At 37.5% G+C, this 19,593-nt stretch overlaps 1 protein-coding gene across 1 annotated transcript in view; it reads left to right on the forward strand.

The window, feature by feature from the left end:
- The first annotated feature begins 5,949 nt into the window (after positions 1-5,949).
- The window catches only part of LOC111149113 (gamma-aminobutyric acid type A receptor alpha2 subunit), a 121,110-nt gene continuing 107,466 nt past the window's right edge, over positions 5,950-19,593 (forward strand). Inside the window, exons 1-3 of the mRNA XM_022506033.1 lie at positions 5,950-6,031; positions 7,099-7,176; positions 9,706-9,821. Of these exons, the coding sequence (XP_022361741.1) occupies positions 7,106-7,176; positions 9,706-9,821 (187 nt within the window). The 5' untranslated portion in view covers positions 5,950-6,031; positions 7,099-7,105. The remainder of the gene's footprint in view (positions 6,032-7,098; positions 7,177-9,705; positions 9,822-19,593) is intronic.

Here is a 19,593-nt window from a genome sequence, read left to right on the forward strand (position 1 = left end):
TGGTGGTGGTTTATGTGTGTGTGTGTGTTGAGAAGAAGAGTCTGGAATGACTCCCAGTTTTCAGGATTTTGGTCGGGGGATGGTGGTAAAACAGAGAACATTAGAGGAATTACTTTCTGAGGAAAAAAAAAAAAAACTACTGGGAATACACAGTGAGCTGTTAGACACAGAGAGCTTTGAGACTTTCCAGTAGATATTATAGCCAAGATGGCCCAAGGTCATGCCATTTTTAACTCTGGTACCAAGGCTCCCAATTTGTATTCCAAAGTGCTTAACTCTATGAAGAAATCAGCAATTATTTATTGTGCATCTAAGAGCAAGTTCCTTTGGCAAATACAAAGAGGTCTCTAGCAAGGAGAAATGATCTATATATTACTATTTAAAATCATTTGATATCCATAATTAATTTGCCATGGCATTATTCATTTTTTCTTAGAAATAATTGGTTTCTATTTTCTCTTTCATGTTTCTTTGACTGACCATGAAATACTCATAGCCTGATTGTATTTTTCATTTATTCCTTCACAATACATATATTCTCTCTTCCTCTCATGATAGAACAGTTTTGATGCTAAAAATAATGATATTGAAATAATTCTTCATTTAGGATCACTCATAGCCCACTTGAAACATATGTAGATGGGCCCAGATTAGGTCCTGGATTCCCTCTATTCTCTGATTTTGTTGTTGTTATTGTTATTGACTTCTTCTGCATAATTTTACCTGATGAGGTGTTATTATTCAGAAAGTATCCATATGAACTGGAAAATTTTTCATTCTAGACATAAACTTTTACTGGTCCTGGGAGTCCTTAAGTGGGTTTTGTGTCCTAGAAAGTGCTTAATTATGTTCTTAATAATAATCCATTTATTAATTATTATATGGGAACAACTAGATTTATAAATTGTTAATTAAACGTAAAGCTCCCTGTGTTGCATTCTTTTTCTTAAGCTGCATGTTACTCCTTAGTAAAGATAGTACTGTTTTGGAAACATTCAAAAGTTTTTAGAGTACATGTATAAGCTTTGGTTATTAATTTGTTTGTAATTAACAACATATGATACTTCATGCTTTCTGAGGGTAAGGACCATGTCTTAATCACCGTTATATCCAGAGTGGTACCTAACAGAGTGTCTTGTAATTTGCACACACTCAGTAAGACTTGTTGAATGAATATATGGCTGTTATTCACAGATATACACTACCTTCATAACATTAACACATTAAGAGTTAAATATCCAAAGCTTCAATGGTGAGACTGCACATAAGAAGTTAGAAGTTTGGCTGTCATGGAGTAACATAGAGGCAATACAGTATAGTAATTAAGCATGGAGACTACGGAGCTATATTGCTGGGCTCTTACTCCTGGCTCCTCCAGTAAGACCTTGAACCAGATTAAGCTTTCTGTGCCTCAAATTTCTCACCAGTGAAATGGGAATAATAAAAACCAAATCCTGACTTGTGAAGATTAAGTCAGGATTAAGTCAATTAATACATGCAAAATATGTGGAATGGGATCTATTTTGTTACACAGATGAAGACATTACAGGTTTATTTTTTATAATTTCCATTACTATGAGTATTATTTACAAAACACACCTCCCAGGCAAAAGCTGCCAATCACGTAGCTTCATGAAATACACAGTATATATATTTTTTGAATTACTGGAATGTTATCTTTGTTTCAGGAAGTAGTTCAAAACTTGAAAAGAAATTTTATCTATAATTTCATGAAAAGAAGGCAGAAGGGTTTCCTTACAAATTACTCTTTATAAATGTTTGATGTAAGTAGTCTTTAAAATCTCAGAAACCACCAGGATATCCTGAATGCATGATAAATTTGATTTGCAAGTTAGATAAGGATTTGCAAAATTACTTTATAAACAGAGATACTCTGTTTGAAGAAGGTAATATGCATAGTTCATCCAAGCTAGTGTACATGATATATTTAGTTCTAATGAAATGTGACCTCAATACATTAATGTAACAGAGTAGTTTTGGAATTATTTGTTTATAAGGCTGGTTACTCCCACTTTCCAGCTGTTTCTTGTTTCAGAAGCTTGGAGCCTAGAGGACATATTAGAACCATCCATCTAAACTCAAATGCCAGGGTAAAATGGAGCTTGACCAACCCACGGTTTTGACCAAATGGGTACTTTTTCTAGTTTTTGTTTTGTTTTTAATGATAATGTGAATATATGAGAACAGACTTACACTCCAAGTAAACTTTGAAATTAGTAAAGCATTCTGAGGAAAAGTATCGGGTAATATTTAATTCTGTGAAAACAGGAAAATTTATGCTTTAGTTCTTAATTTTTCACAAATTTATATTCTCATTCAAATGGATGACTCAGATGGGAAGGTGCAGTTAAAGTGTATATAAATTTATTATATAGAATACATGCAATATTTAAAAAATTGTAAATATATCGAGAGGATATTTTTGTTGATTCTTGTACTTCTCTTCAAAGTGTATAAAAATCACTATAATTAAATTATGTTAGTGAGGCTAAATGCATTTTATAGAGATGCATTATATAAATGCTCTTCTCATTAAAATCCTTATGCCTATTTTTATTAGTTCAGATATCTATTTACAGATAAATATTGTATATCTGTATGCATGTATGTATGTATATAATATATATAATGTATATTACACATATATAATGTATATTACACACATATTGCCTATAGAACTTTAGGATTTAAGAGGTCCCCTAGGGCATATAGAGTAATAGTTCCCTGGAACAATAGTAATAAGTCTATATGGCTGGGCCCTAAAAAGGGAAGTTCTCCAAAATATCTGTTCAAAAACACAGTTTTATAATGAATTTTAAAAACATGCAATATTGCAAAATATCAGGAAAGAAAAGTCAGACAAAATCAAGATCCCCCCAATTCCTTGTCTTTCTTTTATTCTTGTTCCTCATGTGGAAATCTTCTTAGAGACTAGAGTGTTAAGGATAAGGAATTTATAAGTGACCTCCCACCACCCAATCCCATTTGTGCGAGAATAATCCAAACAAATTCAGACAGAAGGTTTTGCACTGCCCTAGCCTGGGCAGAAACAAATTTAGATGTACTGGCAACCAATTAGTTGTCAATGTGTCTACAGGATTGGTTGCCTTAGGACATGCTCCAAAAGGAGTGGGTTGGAAGAGCTTAGTCACGACCTACCCAGGCTGGCTCTCAAATCATAGGCAGTGCACTGTGCTCCAACACAGAGAGAGAAGAAAGAAATCAGACTGGATCTGTCGGATATTTGTGAAAGCTGGATGATCCTCGAAGATATTTGCCTGGACTAGCAACACAGTGAAATATCAGTATAGATACAGCAACTGAAGTAGGGGGTTCACTGCCTTCAATAAGCATTTCTGATTTCCATCTCCTTTAATGTGCTTTGAAGTCCGATCACAGATACCCAACTCCAGTAACACTGCAAAACATTTTGTGGGGAAGAATTAAAAATTATGGCTTATAATGAATTTTTGGAATCTAGTTTTTACTGAAGCGGTCTCAAGTAAGTTCGTACACAAATTGATAGACGGTTCTAACATATAGTTTAAAAAAATGGTGAAAATCATCCCACATAGCTTGAATTTTGTGAAGTTCCAGGTAAATGGGTCATATGACAATGAGATTACAAATTTATATTAAGGGTGCTAATGGGAAAGCCTAATTTTTTTTTAGACTAAATCATTCAAATAGATACGAATTTTGAGATAAAACAAACCAAACTAAAATCTATAATTCAGCGTGAAAATCCAGAAAAAAGAAACTATACTGGCAAATATGAAAATAATCTATAAGGATATTTACAAAAATTGTGGCATTCGTAAAAGAGAAATTTTGTGGAGCACAGAGTTAAGGTTGGGAAGAAAACATGAGCTGTTCAACTTCCATGATCAAAATATAATCAATTTAGTAGTAATAGAAATGGCAAAGTGATAGAGATCTTAATGAAGATTGATTCATAGAAATGGAAAATAGGAAATTACAGGAGGAAGTAAAGTGTTCACACCAAGTAGAAGATGTTTAGATTCCCTAGTTGCAAGGTTTTAAATGGCATGCTTTTTATCTTTGTGAATTTCAATTAGACTTTGCAATGGGCAAGTCAGGAAGGGAATATTAATGATGGAGAAGGCTGGGTGGTGTTCCATTCTTCACAGAGCCAGCTAAATAGGAAAGCAAATGTTTGTTTAGGTTGTAGCATATTAAATGCTCATTCAGAAAGTGGTGATTAATAGGTTAAAAAGAACAGCTTGAAATATTTACAATGTAAAGGTTTTACTCTCCTCACATAATCTTCAGAGCAAAGCTAAAATTTACTGTAGATTAGCAATGTCTGTTGTTATGAAAACTGTACCATCTAGAAAAAAACATCTGAATTTTTGGTTCATAACTAACGAAATTGAAGTGTTTGGCACATATTGACTCTGAATGTAATATGAGAAAAACATATCAGCATACTTATCTACCCCCCCTTTTAAGTGTCTAACATTTATAACAACTTCTTGAAGAGATAAACACCCTCTCTGCCTTGCCTTAGTAGGGTGTGCATAACATTCTGTCTTATGTGCAGTACAAAAAGGAAAATGTCTTTCTCTCTTTTTTCTTCTCTTTTTCTGTTCAAGTTGCACGTTTGGGTTTTATCGCCTCAGATAAAACAGAAGAGAAATGAGACAGATCAAACACAATACTGAAAGTGTACTATGGGAATGGAATTACAACAGGTCCTTTTACCAGCAAAAACCTTATAGGGGGGAAACCACAAACCCTGCTAGACTACATCTCCTCTCTGCGCATCCCCCGCCCCTTAGCCCCTCCCCAAGAATTGCAGAGGTAGTAGAAGTACAGAATGTACCTTTTTTGCTGGGGTGGGGTGGGGTGGGTGCGGGGGCGTGGAATGTAAACTTTTTTAGAGCTTTGTTGATTGAGTTTGATCATCACGTAGGGAGGACGCCCGTGAAAAGATGTTGGGAAAAAGAATTGCCCAGAATGAGCCGGAGGTTTCCCAAGGTGCATAATCTGCAAATGGACTTTACTGACCCGCTGGAGGGAGGTCTCCAGCCGTCAGAGCATTGAGGGGAAATGGGTCCTGATTGCAGAAGTGTGAAGGAATGAGTGGTATATCAAGACGGCTCAGGAAATCAAAGAAACTTCCTGCTGTCTGACTCCACGCAACATGCGCTGAACTTGATCCTGCGTGGATGCGATGATGACTAAGTAGAGGCTGATTAGAGTCCCCTCGCCCTCCAGCGGGAGTGGTACCTCTTTACCTCTGCTCAGCAGCCACGTCGCTCCGGAGCCAGGGGATGTTGGGGGGCGGGCGGCAGGGCGAGGTCCCTGGGATCTAGGGCGTCACATACACTCTGTGTTCCCGACTCCGCACCAACACCCACTGGCAGCTCCCCGCCCCCCACCCCGCCCCAGGAACCTCGGGTCCTCGGGGGGAGCCCCGGCGGGTGGCCGCGGGGAGCAGTCCGGGGCGGCGCGTGGGCTCCGCTCCTCCGGCGGGGCGTGGGCGCGGGGAGCAGCGCTCGGGGCGCGCCGGGGAGCGTGCCGCTGCCGGGGGCTGTGCCGCTGCAGGTGCCCGACGCGGGGCGGGTTGTTACCCCGGATCCGGGCGGGTGTGGGGGTCCCTGCGTTCCCGGGAACCTCGTTAGCCCTCCTCCCGGGCCTGGCTCCTCCTCCTCCAGGCGTGGGGCTCGTGCCCGCCACAGCCTGCGCGCACCGCGCCTCGGCTCGCGTCCCCCCACCCCGCCCGCTCCTGCCAACGCTTCCCCTCCTCCTCTTCCTCCTCCTCCGCCCATCAGCGCCACTACGGACGCCTGTGCCTCCATCTACTCCTCGCACGGCGGCCGCCGCTCTCCGCGCTCCCCTCCGGCTGCCACCAGCCCATCGCTCCCCACTCGCTCGGCTGCTGCAGTCGCTCTCACTCGCGCTCTCTCTCGCTCTCCCTCAAGTTTCCAATCTGCTCAGATCAGGGCACAGGGAAGAAAATACGCGATTCTGCTTGCTGTTTCAGGTAAGGTCGCACACGTCAGTCCCAGTAGGGACCCCCTCCCGTTTGCCTTTGCCTCCGGGGCATGCCTCGTCTCCCCCGCCCCACTCTCCCATGCTCCCTGAAACCGGGGAGGGTCAGGTCTCCTACTCCTTCCCGGCACATTTTATAAAACATAATTTCGATACTCCTCACCAGAAGCTTATCTGCAACTACAGTAAGAGCCGAGGCGCACGGTTGCGCGGCCGGCAGGCAGGCAACGCGTTAGCCTAGCTCTGTTGCAGTCTTCAACTTTGCACACTGAGCTCGCCGCTGCTTATCGGCCGCGGCTGAATCCGGGAGCCTCGCGCCCCTGCCCCGGCTGTGGTCCTCGGCTCCGAACAGCTGTCAAACGCGTCGTTTCGCAGCGGTTGATCCCAACCCGGCCGCTTCCAAGACGTGGTCTTGGGCAAACTGTGCCGGGGCAGGAAGAGAGGTTCTTTTCTTTTCTTTTATATTATTTTAGAGGGAGGGAAGAAGGGAAGACGTGAGGACCGCAGCACACTGTGATGAAAAGAATAATGGAAAAAGTGGGCTGGCCGCCCCTGGCTTTTCCCGCTGGGGTTGCGAGGGTGGTCTTGGCAGCGGAGGTTGTGGCACCAAGTACCCATCTCTCCTCCCCCTTTGCACTCTCCCCTCTGACCCATTCTTTTCTGTAGCTCTTATGTCAGTTCAGGGTCCCGCGTGTTGTTATTACGTGTGTGTGAGCACAAAACAGTTTGCTGACGATGGGGCTGGGGAAGTTCCTGGCAGAGCAAAGTCTGATTATTTGGTCATCTGGCTGTCAAGAGAGGAAAAAAAAGAAAAAGAAAGAAAGAAAGAAAGAAAGAAAGAAAGAAAGAAAGAAAGAAAGAAAGAGAAAAAGACAAGACAACCCCCCCACCCCCTCCGCTCTCACCCCCTATCATCACACCCTACACTTGCTCCGTTGGAATAATTCTATAGCCTTAACTCCAATTCTCAGTTTAATTGACATTCTTTGGGGCTATTTGGATGGTGGAACTGAATGTCATTTTAAGTGTATTTTATTTTTCTTCCATGGCTTTACAAAGAGCGGCAATGAAGACGAAATTAAATAGCTACAACGTGCAGTTGCTCCTTCTTGTTTTCTTGGTGTGGGACCCAGCCAGGTGAGACATTTATTTATTGTATTCCACTTTTTGAATTCAGGGTAAACGGTGTGTTTCTTGAATGCTATCAGTGCTGAGGTAGCCTTTGAGAAGCTGAAGTATTTTGAAGAGTCAATTCCAATGAAAAAAGGTTGTATCAGGAAATTGAACTATGGAGTGGCAGAGGCTGTAAAAAGTTCACTGCTTCTTGTTTTTAGTGATACAATATGAAAGTGATCAGAAACATTTTCTTAAAAAGAAAAGAAAATCTGCAAAAAAAAAAAAAGACATCTTTTGAATTGCATTTTCTTGCAAGGAATTGAAGTGGTTAAGTTATAATAACACCAAGATTCAGTAAAATAGCCAACAGTTTTTCTTTAAGCCAAACGGAAAAGCACAAGCTAAAATGATTTGATTAGTTAATTTATTTTTTCTTCCTTCTTTCTTTTCTTCTTTCTTTCACCTTTTTTTTAATGGTCTTGACTCTTTTGGTCAACATAGAAAACCCAAAGGATGTGTGAGTTTTTAACCTCTAGGTGGAGGTAGTATACAACTTCACAATCACAATAAAACAAAAGCTTGATTTATTAATCAACTCCTCATATTATTGATTTAGAGATCTTTTATTTCTAAAATGGTTACTGCCATAAACAGTACTTATTTTAAACATGTAACTAATTTTGTTTTGCTTATGTTCTACAAACATGACATTAATTTTTATTGCTTTCAATAACATCATCTTAAATATATTCTTTCTGATTTTTATCATCACTGAGTATTTTTTATTTACTGTCTAAATTTAGGATATGATTTTCAAAATATCAGAGGACTTGAAATGTAAGAGTTATAAGAATGTTCATGTAACCATTCCTTTAAAAAATAATGTCTTTATTATATTTATTTCCTTTTTAATTTTTCATTTTCCTGTCCAAGTAATTGTCAAAGTATGAAAATTTCCAGAATTAAGATGAAATCTCTTCATAAGGCTTGTTTTTAATTGGAAAATAGCTCCTCATTTAACATCTTAATATTGAATTTAGAAAAAGAATATGACATGTGATCAAATAACACTTTTCATTGAAAACCTCTATGTGGAACTTTATGATTAATGTAATTATTGGTTTTAAAATTAGCTTAAGGTAATATAGAAACTTTTGATGCTGGAGTTTTGGTGAACTAATTTCCTTACATAATTTTTAAATGTTTACCTTTATACCAGTGTTCTAATGTTTTCTCTGCCCTCAAGACAATATTTGTTTGAAGTTGGTTACCAATTTTTTTAATGTATCATGACTATTTTTATTTACTAGCTAAGTAGTGATTTAAATGCAAATGGACTCTGTCAGTGATATTTTATACACTACACCTTGAATGCAATTACGTATAATCTTTGATTTGAAAGGAGTGAACACACCATGGCCAGTTAATAATCATTGAAGATCCTCAGTGCTTAACCATATTTCCCTCTACTAGTTTTCTGTTCTATATTTGACCAGTAATGCTCATGCCAGTATTTTATTCTATTATATAAATGATTCTTTTTTTGGGCCAGTAATTTAAATCTCTGAATCATTCTAGGGGGGGAAAAATGGCAGTGAAAAGGGACATTCTGTTTTATGCATTCAGTTGCTTCTGCACCAAATTGCTGGATGTCACAAAATCAGGTCTCTGGCTTTCTGATGGAGAAATAATGGAGAAAATCACTGTTTCTAACCCTTTTCTGGCGATATTTTAAGACCATTTGTTCTTTCCGCAAATTTGTCACACACACACACAAAAGTAGCGAGGCATTTTAATTTTTAGGCAATCCCTGTCGCTCTCCTCAGAGACCAGTCAGGAGGGGTACTCCTCCAAGGCTCTCTGCAGCCATGTGTGTGTGTGTTCCTGTTCCTTTCAGAGCCCACCTCCACCGCCTGGCTACCGAGAAGCCTGGAATACAGCCAGTGGAGTTTCCCTGATGTCTATATTGCACTTGGCCATTGGGTGGAGGTATACCCAAAGTAAGAAAGTAATCTTGGTTTAAAAGAGAAAAATGACATAAAGGGAAAAAAAAAAAAAGGCATTTATGAGGAAGATAGAGAAATTTTCTGCCTCCGAGGAGGTGATTTATTTTCCAATTAATATTCAGAGCACTGAAGTATTATTTTAGGAATCATTTTGGTTATTGTACCTTTCTTAATGCAGAATAATAGTACTAATAGTGTCTGGATGTAGTCATCTACAGTCATATTCTAGGGGATGACTTTTAGAAAAAAACATGAATATTCTACACCGAATGCTAAGTGGTAGAAACCTAAAATAATTTTGACATCAAACTTTCTGATAATCTAGTATTTAGTGTCCATTTTCAACAGCACGTTTATCTCCTCCACAGGTATGCTGGTATTTGTAGAAGTGATAAAAGGAGAAAAGGGGTGACCCTAATAACTTAGAGAGACTTAAAATTCAAACCAAGCAAGAAAAGCATGTTGACACTTGTACAACACACATATGTATATGTGAATGTGTGTGTGTATGTATATATATCAGTTTGTAAAATTATCTGTTTAGGTTGGTGCTGGCTAACATCCAAGAAGATGAGGCTAAAAATAACATTACCATCTTTACAAGAATTCTAGACAGACTTCTGGATGGTTACGATAATCGGCTTAGACCAGGACTGGGAGGTAAAAGTAGTTTTACTTTTTTTAAACTTTCACAAAATAATGCTTTTAAATGTCAGGGGTAAAGTTCATATTCTAATACATTTTATATATGAATGCATGTATTAAGAATCGTAAATAGTAGTAAGTTATATGAAGTAAATATTATCTGGGAATCCTTTTATGCACATACAAGGTATTTAACATATTTTTTAAGAATGCCTAAAGTCATATAGAGTCCAGACTTCCTGCATGAAAAGTTCTTAAATTAGTTTATTTCTAATAGCTAAGTTTTTCAAACTTAAAGTACATTTAAATGAAACAGTACTGGGAAGCTGTGCTTGTATAGTATCTTCATATTTTACAGATGCCTATTTTCACAGCAGTATACGTAAGAAGAATTAAGAAACATTAAAAAACACATCTGGCTTGATTTCAGCAAATACACAATTTAGGATTTTATGATGATATTTCTTTACACATACATATGATATTTCTAAAATGTAGCACTGGTTTGGCATTCTTGAAAATTTCAAAGACATTTTAGCTATATATTAGCTGTACGCGTATATTTATTGGACTGTGACATAGTTTGATTTCAAATTTAAATACTGATTTTCAACTCAGAAAAGAAAATCTGTCTTTATCTATGAAGAATTAGCCTTGGCTAAAATGTTAGTTTTTTTAATGTGTTAAATTTTAATTATCCTCTAATTATCCTTAGCTAGGTAAGGAGATTAGGTGAAGGCAAAGTAGATGTATAATTCCTAAAGGATTCTGAATCAAAATATTATTACTCATCAATTATAACAGGACCTATATATCTCCATACACACATTTATCACATGTATGTTATACTTATTTGGATGTTTAGTTTAACCATTTATTAAAAATTAAGAAAAAATAGTTGAACAATTGATACTAATCAAAGATTTATATAGTTAGGCTATTACTGGAAATTTCATAATATGAAATTGCTGATAAAGATGTGCATTGACTAAATGCCTAGACGTTTATGTAAATACTTTCTTTGAAAAATGTAGGTGGTGGTTAATGCTATGTATATTTGCCATTGTATAGTTTGGAGAGTCCAGGAGTCCGAAAAAGTCAGAAAAGACCCAACTTGCTAAATAATATGCCATTTAATGCTGTTTTTACTAGAATCCCTGAGAGTTATCTCTCACTTTAAAAGAAGTACAGGGAGCAGTAATACTCAGAAATATGGCCCATTGTATCATTCAGAGCAAAGTCAATTGTTTAATACACACTTAGTTTTCTGAAAGGAAAAACTAAAAGAAAAATAATATTTCTTTAGTAATTAATATTTCTAAAGAGTATGAATATAAGGAATCACACTCAATGTTAGCATATGACAATGAGCTATTGCCACACTTACATGGTAGAAGTATGCCCAGTACACATCTGTCATAATTCATGATGGTGGTTTAAGAGGTAGATTGCCGTAAGGCAGATATTTTTCCTAAATCATAGATTTTATTTCTTAAAATAAATAATATACTGTCAAAAACCTTAATATTTGAGGTAGACCTTGGGTTCTGTATCTGTGAGTTTTTAGAAGAAATATCTACACTGTGGGTGTGGGGCCAGGAGGGGTAGAATCTGCCTGTTTCAGGACGTGGGTCTTGCTAGTTAGCGCTCATATTTCTTTTGTGATATCTCCTGCATTCCTTTTTACTTCCATTGTCACCACTCAAATATGGACCCTTGTCACTCTATTATTTGGGTTAAATGGCTCTTCTGGTTTCGTGTCTTCCTTCCCCATTCCTTCTCTGATATTGTACACTTGTTAATATTTCCCAATCAGATTAGTTTTCTTTTATTCTTTTTTTTTTTTGAAGATTTTATTTATTTATTTATTTAACAGACAGAGATCACAAGTAGGCAGAGAGGCAGGCAGAGAAGAGAGGAGAAAACAAGCTCTGCGTGGAGTAGAGAGCCCGATGCGGGGCTCGATCCCAGGACCCTGGGATCATGACCTGAGCCTAAGGCAGAGGCTTTAACCCACTGAGCCACCCAGGCGACCCTGTTTTCTTTTATTCTTACAATGCTTTCCACATACCCCTCTCTCTTCTTGATCATGTACCTTCAATGTACCTTCATGTACCTTCATGTACCTTCAATGTACCTTCAATGGCTCTTTGCTTTCAGTAGGTGGCAGGAATAGAAGAAGGAATACAGGCCTTGGAGGCAGATAAATCTAGGTGGAATTTCACTTCCATCCACACACAAAGCTGTGTCTTGGCCAGATAATTTCTGTTTCCTTTCATTTAAAGCGGTCATCATATATCTACCTTTCTGCGTTATAGGGTTGTTGAGAGGATTATAGAAACAAAAAGTATGCATGAAACTGGTGCCACGTAGTAGCGATTCAGTAAAAATCGAGTTCCTCCCTCTTCCCTTTGAGTCCTAATTTTCCAGTCGAGGTTTTCTCCGTTCTATTTCCCGGACTTCGTTTCTATTTTGTCTCTCTTTCATCCTGTACTTCAATCGCATTTGTTCACTTTCTCTTGATAATCTATTCCTATCTGCTCCCTCGGCCTTGGGTCCAATTATTTCCTCTCATTGGAAGTATTTTTCTCATCCTCTCTGATCGAAACCTTTCTTTTTCTATAAAGACCACCTCAACCCTGGTCCTCTAGTAAAGATCTTTCTTAACTGAATTGAAGCACCCAGATTCAATTTTCTCTCTGTTGAATTTCTCCAGCGGTTGTTGGCTCTGTATCTCATTTGGAACTTGTTATGTGCTAGCTTGGATTATTTATTATCTTTTTGTGTGTCCCTTGTTACCTTAACAAGATTGTAAACTCGTTGAGGCAAGATATTGTATCATAAATCTTCTGTGCTCTCAGCAGCTACGTATCAATTTGCATATTGGGGCTATCAAATAAATGTTGATTGGTTGCTTAACTTTTCTAGGACCAGTTAATCATCTGAAAAATGGGGCTATTCATATTTAGCTGACCTTTTAGTTAGAATTGTTGAGGTGATGTGTCAGGCATCATGCTGCTGGATAGTAGTGTGTCTTAGCGAAGACCTACCTAACTTTAGGTTTCGGAGATTGAGGTAAAATCCCAGCTCTGGTACCCAGCAGTCATAGGACCTTTAAATAGTCAGCCTCTCTGCGTCCACAGCTGTCACCTATAAAGTGTGATGACTCCTACTATTCTTAAAACATTTGATGAATATGAAATACTATAATATATACAAAGAACTTAGAACAGAGACTGGCATATAGTAGAGAGCTAATAAATAACGATACCTAGAAGACTTTCAAAAACTTTCTCAATGTACTGTTGTAAATTTAAATAATTATGATTACTTCTGCATCCCAAAATCTTAGCCTACGTGTTCATATGTCATTTCAAATAGAAAGCCCAAGGAAATTACTTGCCTCATTATGTCCCAGAAATTAAAAAGAAGGAAAAAATACATTTGATCCCATTTTAATATATCAAGCTGAACATCTCTGTTGATGAAAAATCTGGATAATTTAATCTCAATTATTATTTTCTTTCCTTTATAACTTTAATGTAAATGAGTATGTAGAAAAGAGCAATCAGTTTTGGACTCTGAGTTAGAAAAATTGTTTTTTGGGGGGTGCCTGGGTGGCTCAGTGGGTTAAAGCCTTCGGCTCAGGTCGTGATCTCAGGGTCCTGGGATCGAGCCCCGCATCGGGCTCTCTGCTCAGTGGGGAGCCTGCTTCCTCCTCCTCTCTCTCTCTGCCTGCCTCTCTGCCTACTTGTGATCTCTCTCTCTGTCAAATAAATAAAATCTTTAAAAAAAAAAAGAAGAAAAAGAAAAATTGTTCTTTTCACCTGGCTCTACCACTACTAGATTTTATCCGTAGCCAAGTTACTCAGGCATTCTCACCCTTGGTATTTTCTTTGGGAAAATGGCAATAATCATATTTTATCTTGAAAGGAGGATGACAAATTGAGATTCATATATATGAGAAGGATTATACAATACACTGAGTGATAAAATTTTAAGATATTTTATGATTAATAATAGTGTCTCTTTAAAATTTAAGTTAACATCATGCCACTCAACTGCTCAAAATTCTGCAATCATTCCTACTTCATTCAGAATAAAAATCATGCTCCTTGTGGTGGTCTCCAAGGCCCTGCATGGTCTGTCTCCTTATTCTTTGACCTCACCTCACATAACCCACCTTCTTGCTAACACTGCTGCAGTCACATTGGCTTCCTTTCTGTTCTTTGAATGCACCAGGATACTCCTTAGGGCTTTTTTCTGGGCTGTTCCCTCTTCCCTGGGTGTCATTTGACCTCACCTTCTCAATGAGGCCTACCTTGACCAACCAGGTAAATACTATAATCTATCTGCCTCTTAATAATTCTGATCCCACTTACACAGTTTCATTTTTTTCTTTTTTTTCTTAGTACTTAGTATCCTTTAATATCTAAGATAATTTATTTCTTTATCACTATTATGTCGATTGCTTACTTGTGTCTCTTTTTTGCTAGAATGTAGGCTCATTGAAGTCAGGGATTGGTGTCTGTTTTGTTGCTCGATTGACTGATGCATCGTTTATCCCAAGCATCTAGAATAGTACCTTGCAATAGTAAGCTCCCAGATCTTTCTGGATTGAATTACAATTTATTCCTTTATATTATTTTATTTTATTTTTACTGTACTATCATGAAAAGAGTTGACTATAGAACTTAACCTGATCCTTTAATCAGTGGAGCAGTTATCATTTAATTAAAACACTGGCCTTCCACTGTTAGCATCAGCGTATTTTAGGCTGACATCTTGGTGAATTAGAGCTATTATTACACCAGTTACTCAAATCCTGACTTAATGTTAGCTGTGATTCTGCCTTGAACTGTGTGATTTGGGGTGATTCATTTATCCTATCTGTGACTTAATTTACTCATCTGTGAAGTGGCAGGAGAGGATCTACTTATTCTATTTATATTTCACAAGGATATCATGAGGTTAAAGTAAATTAAAATTCTTGAGAAAGCATAATGGAACATGCAATTGATAAGTGTTAGTATTGTCAGGAATATGAAGAAAATTCTTCCAGAAGAACATCTTAGGAGGTAGTGCCCTTTGAAAACATGCCAGGAAAATACTGGTAGGTCTTGTGCATTTGGTAGGCTTCCTTCTTGGTGAGCCTGGAAACCTGAGATGGGCTTGTCCTGATATGTTATCTACCAAGACCATGCATTTAGATTAGCTAGAACTAATAACTGAATTAATTTTTCCTCTTGTCTTCATTTTAGTCATTAGAGCTAACAACTTGGAGACCACACATGGGTTTTTATATTCCTTAGGAGGCTTTCAAATTATTAACTGAATAAAAAGAGCAGCATTTGTTTTTTGGACCAATTTTATGGGGTCATTGGAAAAACGAATGTGTAGACAGGCCTCATACATTTATGACAGCTAACATCCACAATGCTCAACAGTGACAACTATTAGAAATGACAAGGCTTGGTATCTAAATTATAGATTCAATCTGGAAAATCTAGATTGAGTACCATGCTTAACTACATTTGGAAAAGCTGTTTTGAGGAGGTTGTCCAGATAGATTTTTTTTCCCTTCCATGCTCTTGTTTTATACTCTGAAACCTTGAAGAAACTTTATGCTTCAAACCATGAAAAATATGATGTCAGATCATAGGCTTAAGGTCTGAGGGTCAGTTTCCAACTTTGCTCTTAGATGTTTACCTTCAGTCTGTAGAGAGATGGATGACAACATGTTTCTATGAATTGCACAACTCTCAAATTTATAAAAATAAAACATAGGCTATTCAGTGGGATAAATTAATATAGAAAAATCTGATCTCTTCCACAACCTAAGGGGAATTCTGACCTCAAAATAACATCATATTACTTTATAAAGTAATGCTTGAGATCAGGGCCTCTGGATACCATCCCCTTTGGGTTTGAATTCTGCTGCCGCCATATGATATCTACAAAACTTTCATCATGCTACTCAATTTCTCCTTGCTTTGGTTTCTTTATTTGTAAAATGAGAGTAAAAATATGTGACTTATTGGTTTTCTGGGGATTTAAATTTTTTTTTTGGGGGGGACATCTAAATCCTTTGGATAGTGTATGGCAAGCAGAGTAGGAACTCCATATATGTAAGTGTTAATGCTATAGCTATTAAATGCAGTAGCAATAAAATGCAGTAGAAAGTACCACCCAGTGTTTCACTTCATGTGTAAAAGCTTTGATATCTTAAAAAATGATAAATTTGTAGTACACATAACCCAGTTTTATTTTTTTTTTTTAAATTTACTTATTTATTTGAAATAGAGGGAAAGAGAAAGAAGGAGCATGGAGGAGGGGCAGAGGGAGAGGGAGAGAAAGAACTTTAAGCAGAGTCCATGCTGAGCGGGGAGCCTGACTCGGGGCTTGATCTCAGGACCCTTGAGATTATGACCTGAGCTGAGACCAAGAGGATGCTTAACTGACTGCACGACCCAGGGGCCTCCACATAACCCCGTTTCAAAGAAAGGAGAGGTTGTATATTCCTTAGGCAGTCAGTATCATTTTGTGGACACCCCTTTTTATATGTACAGAATCTCTGGAAACAAAGCCGGTCACAAAAGAAGTATGACATATGTGTCGCTCTTTGTAATTATTACCATGACGTAATAATGTGGCGTCGTCAGTTCATGGTAGTTAAATTAGCCTGTAGGAGAAAAGATCTAGTTACAGAATTAAACCTTACTATGTGATATTAATAGTGATTTTAGCGACATAAAACCGAAAGTGTGTCCATCAACCTTCCCTGGGATTGGGCTAGATATGTGAATGTCAAAAACTGGGTCTTGCAGCCACGGGGTATGGGTCCAATGCTTGATAGTGTGTTTCGAGGTGACAGGTGAGGGAGACATTGGGACTGAAAGAAAACAGGAAGAATAGTGTGAAATCTCTACATAGAATTGGAAGGAGGGAAGAGAAAAAGTGTGTGGCAAGATGAACAGGAAAAGAGAGATTGAATGTTAAGAAGTTCTGGTCTCAGATAGAGGCAGAGTCAACTCCAGGTCTACGGCCTCCCCTTCTCTGTAAAGCTGTGACGTTTGGCATTCTGCTTCTCTTTCAGCAGCTGCAGTTGGGGCTGATGTTCCCAGAGAGGCCTGAGGCAGATGAGAATATCTCCCATTCCTTCCTGACTCAGCCTTCTGGGGTTCCCTACAGTGTCTGGTGTAGGATAACCTTTAGAATAAGCTGTAGTTGGCAAACGAAGATTTCAGAGCCTTTTTATGCTCCTGGCCACCATGTTCTCCACCCATTTGAGTTTGCCTAAAGATCACAGGGAAAGCTGCATCTGATTATTTCACGAGTGAGAAAATGCAAGTAAGTTGCGGAGATTTCACATGGGTGTGCAGAAGTGCTTTTGATAAAAGTGTCAAGGGTCATTATCTTTTGTCACTTCCTGTCTATTTAAAATTACTTTGTGGGAGGCACAAAAGGTAAAAGGCAGAAAGGGGAGGCTAGAGACTCTGGGTCTGACCTCCAAAAATCAGTTCCTTTAGTTTTGTCTGGGGCCTGTTGTATTTCTCTCTCTCTTCTTGAAATAATATGGACTTCATCCCAGCGCGTGCTAGCTTAAGCTAGAAGCATGGTAACGTTAGGTACAGTTTTCTGGATTCTTTTTAATATTTTGAGGCAAGACTAAAGCATGTCCTAGCATTTCTGCACACCCTAACGCTGTGTTGCTTGTTCACTGCCCATCAGAGAACGGCATTAAGACAGGCTCTTTAGCTTGAGGTAGTTTTGCAGAATTCTTTCTCGGTTTGCTATTTGAACTAGGTACATAGCTTGTGATTTATTTTATGGGAAAGGCAGACTGCATACATGGCAGCAAGGGTATGCATTAGAGTAGATGGTGACACTTTCTTCACAAACAGCATCTCTCCAGTAGAATTCAAGATGACATCACTGAAAGGCATGACCAAGAGAATACTACTCATGTTTTCATAAACCAATGCTAATGCTTTGTTTTCACCTTAAAACATACTTGGTTAGCTTTTTTTTTTTTTTTTCTCTCAACCACTGCTTCTAGAAAAGCATTGCCCTCAGTCATATTCTGAGGGATTATTATTTTTGCTTTTTCAGGCACAAGCATGCCTCACTCACTGTGTTTTCTCCCTAGCGTTTAAGCTCAGGTGCAATCGGCGTTTCTCTTTTTACCTCCTTAACACAGTGGATAAATTGGACCATAGGCATGACGGATCCATTTGTTTCAGTGTTATTTTTTGATTGCTACAGTTCAATCATATTGTAGAAATCTGTATTGGTAGTGGAGATGGCCAAGTGAACAGCTTGGCCAGTCAGCAATTCATTACTTTTCACTGTGTTAACAGGGAAAGAGTCAAATTAAATTATTCTCGTATTCTGTTTCTTAACACATGTCTATTGAAGGCTTATGATGTGTCAGACATTCTGCAGGATATAAAGATATACAGGATGCAATATTGGTTTCTGGTGGTTGAAGTCCCTCAGAGGACAGATAAGATAGATACATTATGATTCTCAAAATAACTTGAAATAATGCAACATGTGTTCCATTATAAGAACATGCTCTTGAAGTTTAGAGAAGAATTCATTTTTCTTGTACCACATAACTGGAGTTGGCCAAGTTCTGTATCTATAATCATGGTTCGTGTATTCAACTATTTCTTATTAAGGGCCAACTTTTTGCTGAGTCTTATTTTAAATTCTGAAAATATTTTAATGACTAAGACCCGGACTTTGCAGAAATTCATATCACACCATATTTTAGTTCTTTCTGGCTTTCAAGTGACCTAGACATTGCTTTTTTTTTTTTCTTTCCCTCCTTAATTAAAAATACCATATAACCACCCTGTGTTTTCTTTATTGAACATTATTGATTATTTTTTCTCATAGTGGGAAGAGTGATTTTGGATATATTTACTGTCAGGCTGAGAATTTTATCTGTAGAGGAATATAACATCCAGAGAGCATGTCTTTTTGGGTGTTTAGCAGAAGGTTGTTGTGTTAAAGGCATTTACGTTAAGAGTAGCATTCTCAGAGGTAGGAAGGTAAGTGTTAATTCCAGTTAAAACTTCTAGACATTTCTCAGTTCTCTTTTTAAAGAAAATTATTTTTGCCTTATTTTAATTTCTTTTGAGCTGGAGATGAGTTAAATAATAACAAGACATTCCTTGTGAAATAAAATAAATAAATCACGTGATATGTAATGTAATGAGTATTAAGTTTATTTATTTTGAATTTTTAATGGTCTTAACACCATACAGAACACTGAAAACTTGTTTGTAACTTGAAATACCTCATCCCTTGGGGTACAGATCTTATCATTTAAAAATAATGTATAAGAATAAAATTAATGTTTAAATCTAAACATACTTTATATAGAAGTTCATCATATTAGGAATATCACTTATGATGAGATGTAAATACCTCAAATTCTCCATAGTTTTTTGCATTTTAAGAAACTTTGATTAAATAGTAGTTTTGATATCTTTGTATGTTTTTATTATACTTTTTCAAAAAATTGCAAAAACTGCATAGAAATATGAGTCCATCTCCATCTTAGTTTGACATAAGCTATGATGTCACTTTTTATTTTATCTTTCTTAGGTGTCTTCTTATTTATTTCAATATTATTATTTCAATGCTTAAAACATGTTAAAACAAAAGTATTCACATAAAATTAAAAAAAAAAGTATACTGTCCTAAAAGCATCATTTTAGAAAGTGTCTTTATTAGCCATTTAGGATGCTAGGTTTTTTTTTTTTTTTTTTTCCTG

Source organism: Enhydra lutris, unplaced genomic scaffold (assembly GCF_002288905.1).
Source record: "Enhydra lutris kenyoni isolate GAN:26980312 unplaced genomic scaffold, ASM228890v2 scaffoldscaffold21, whole genome shotgun sequence".
NCBI lineage: Eukaryota > Metazoa > Chordata > Mammalia > Carnivora > Mustelidae > Enhydra > Enhydra lutris.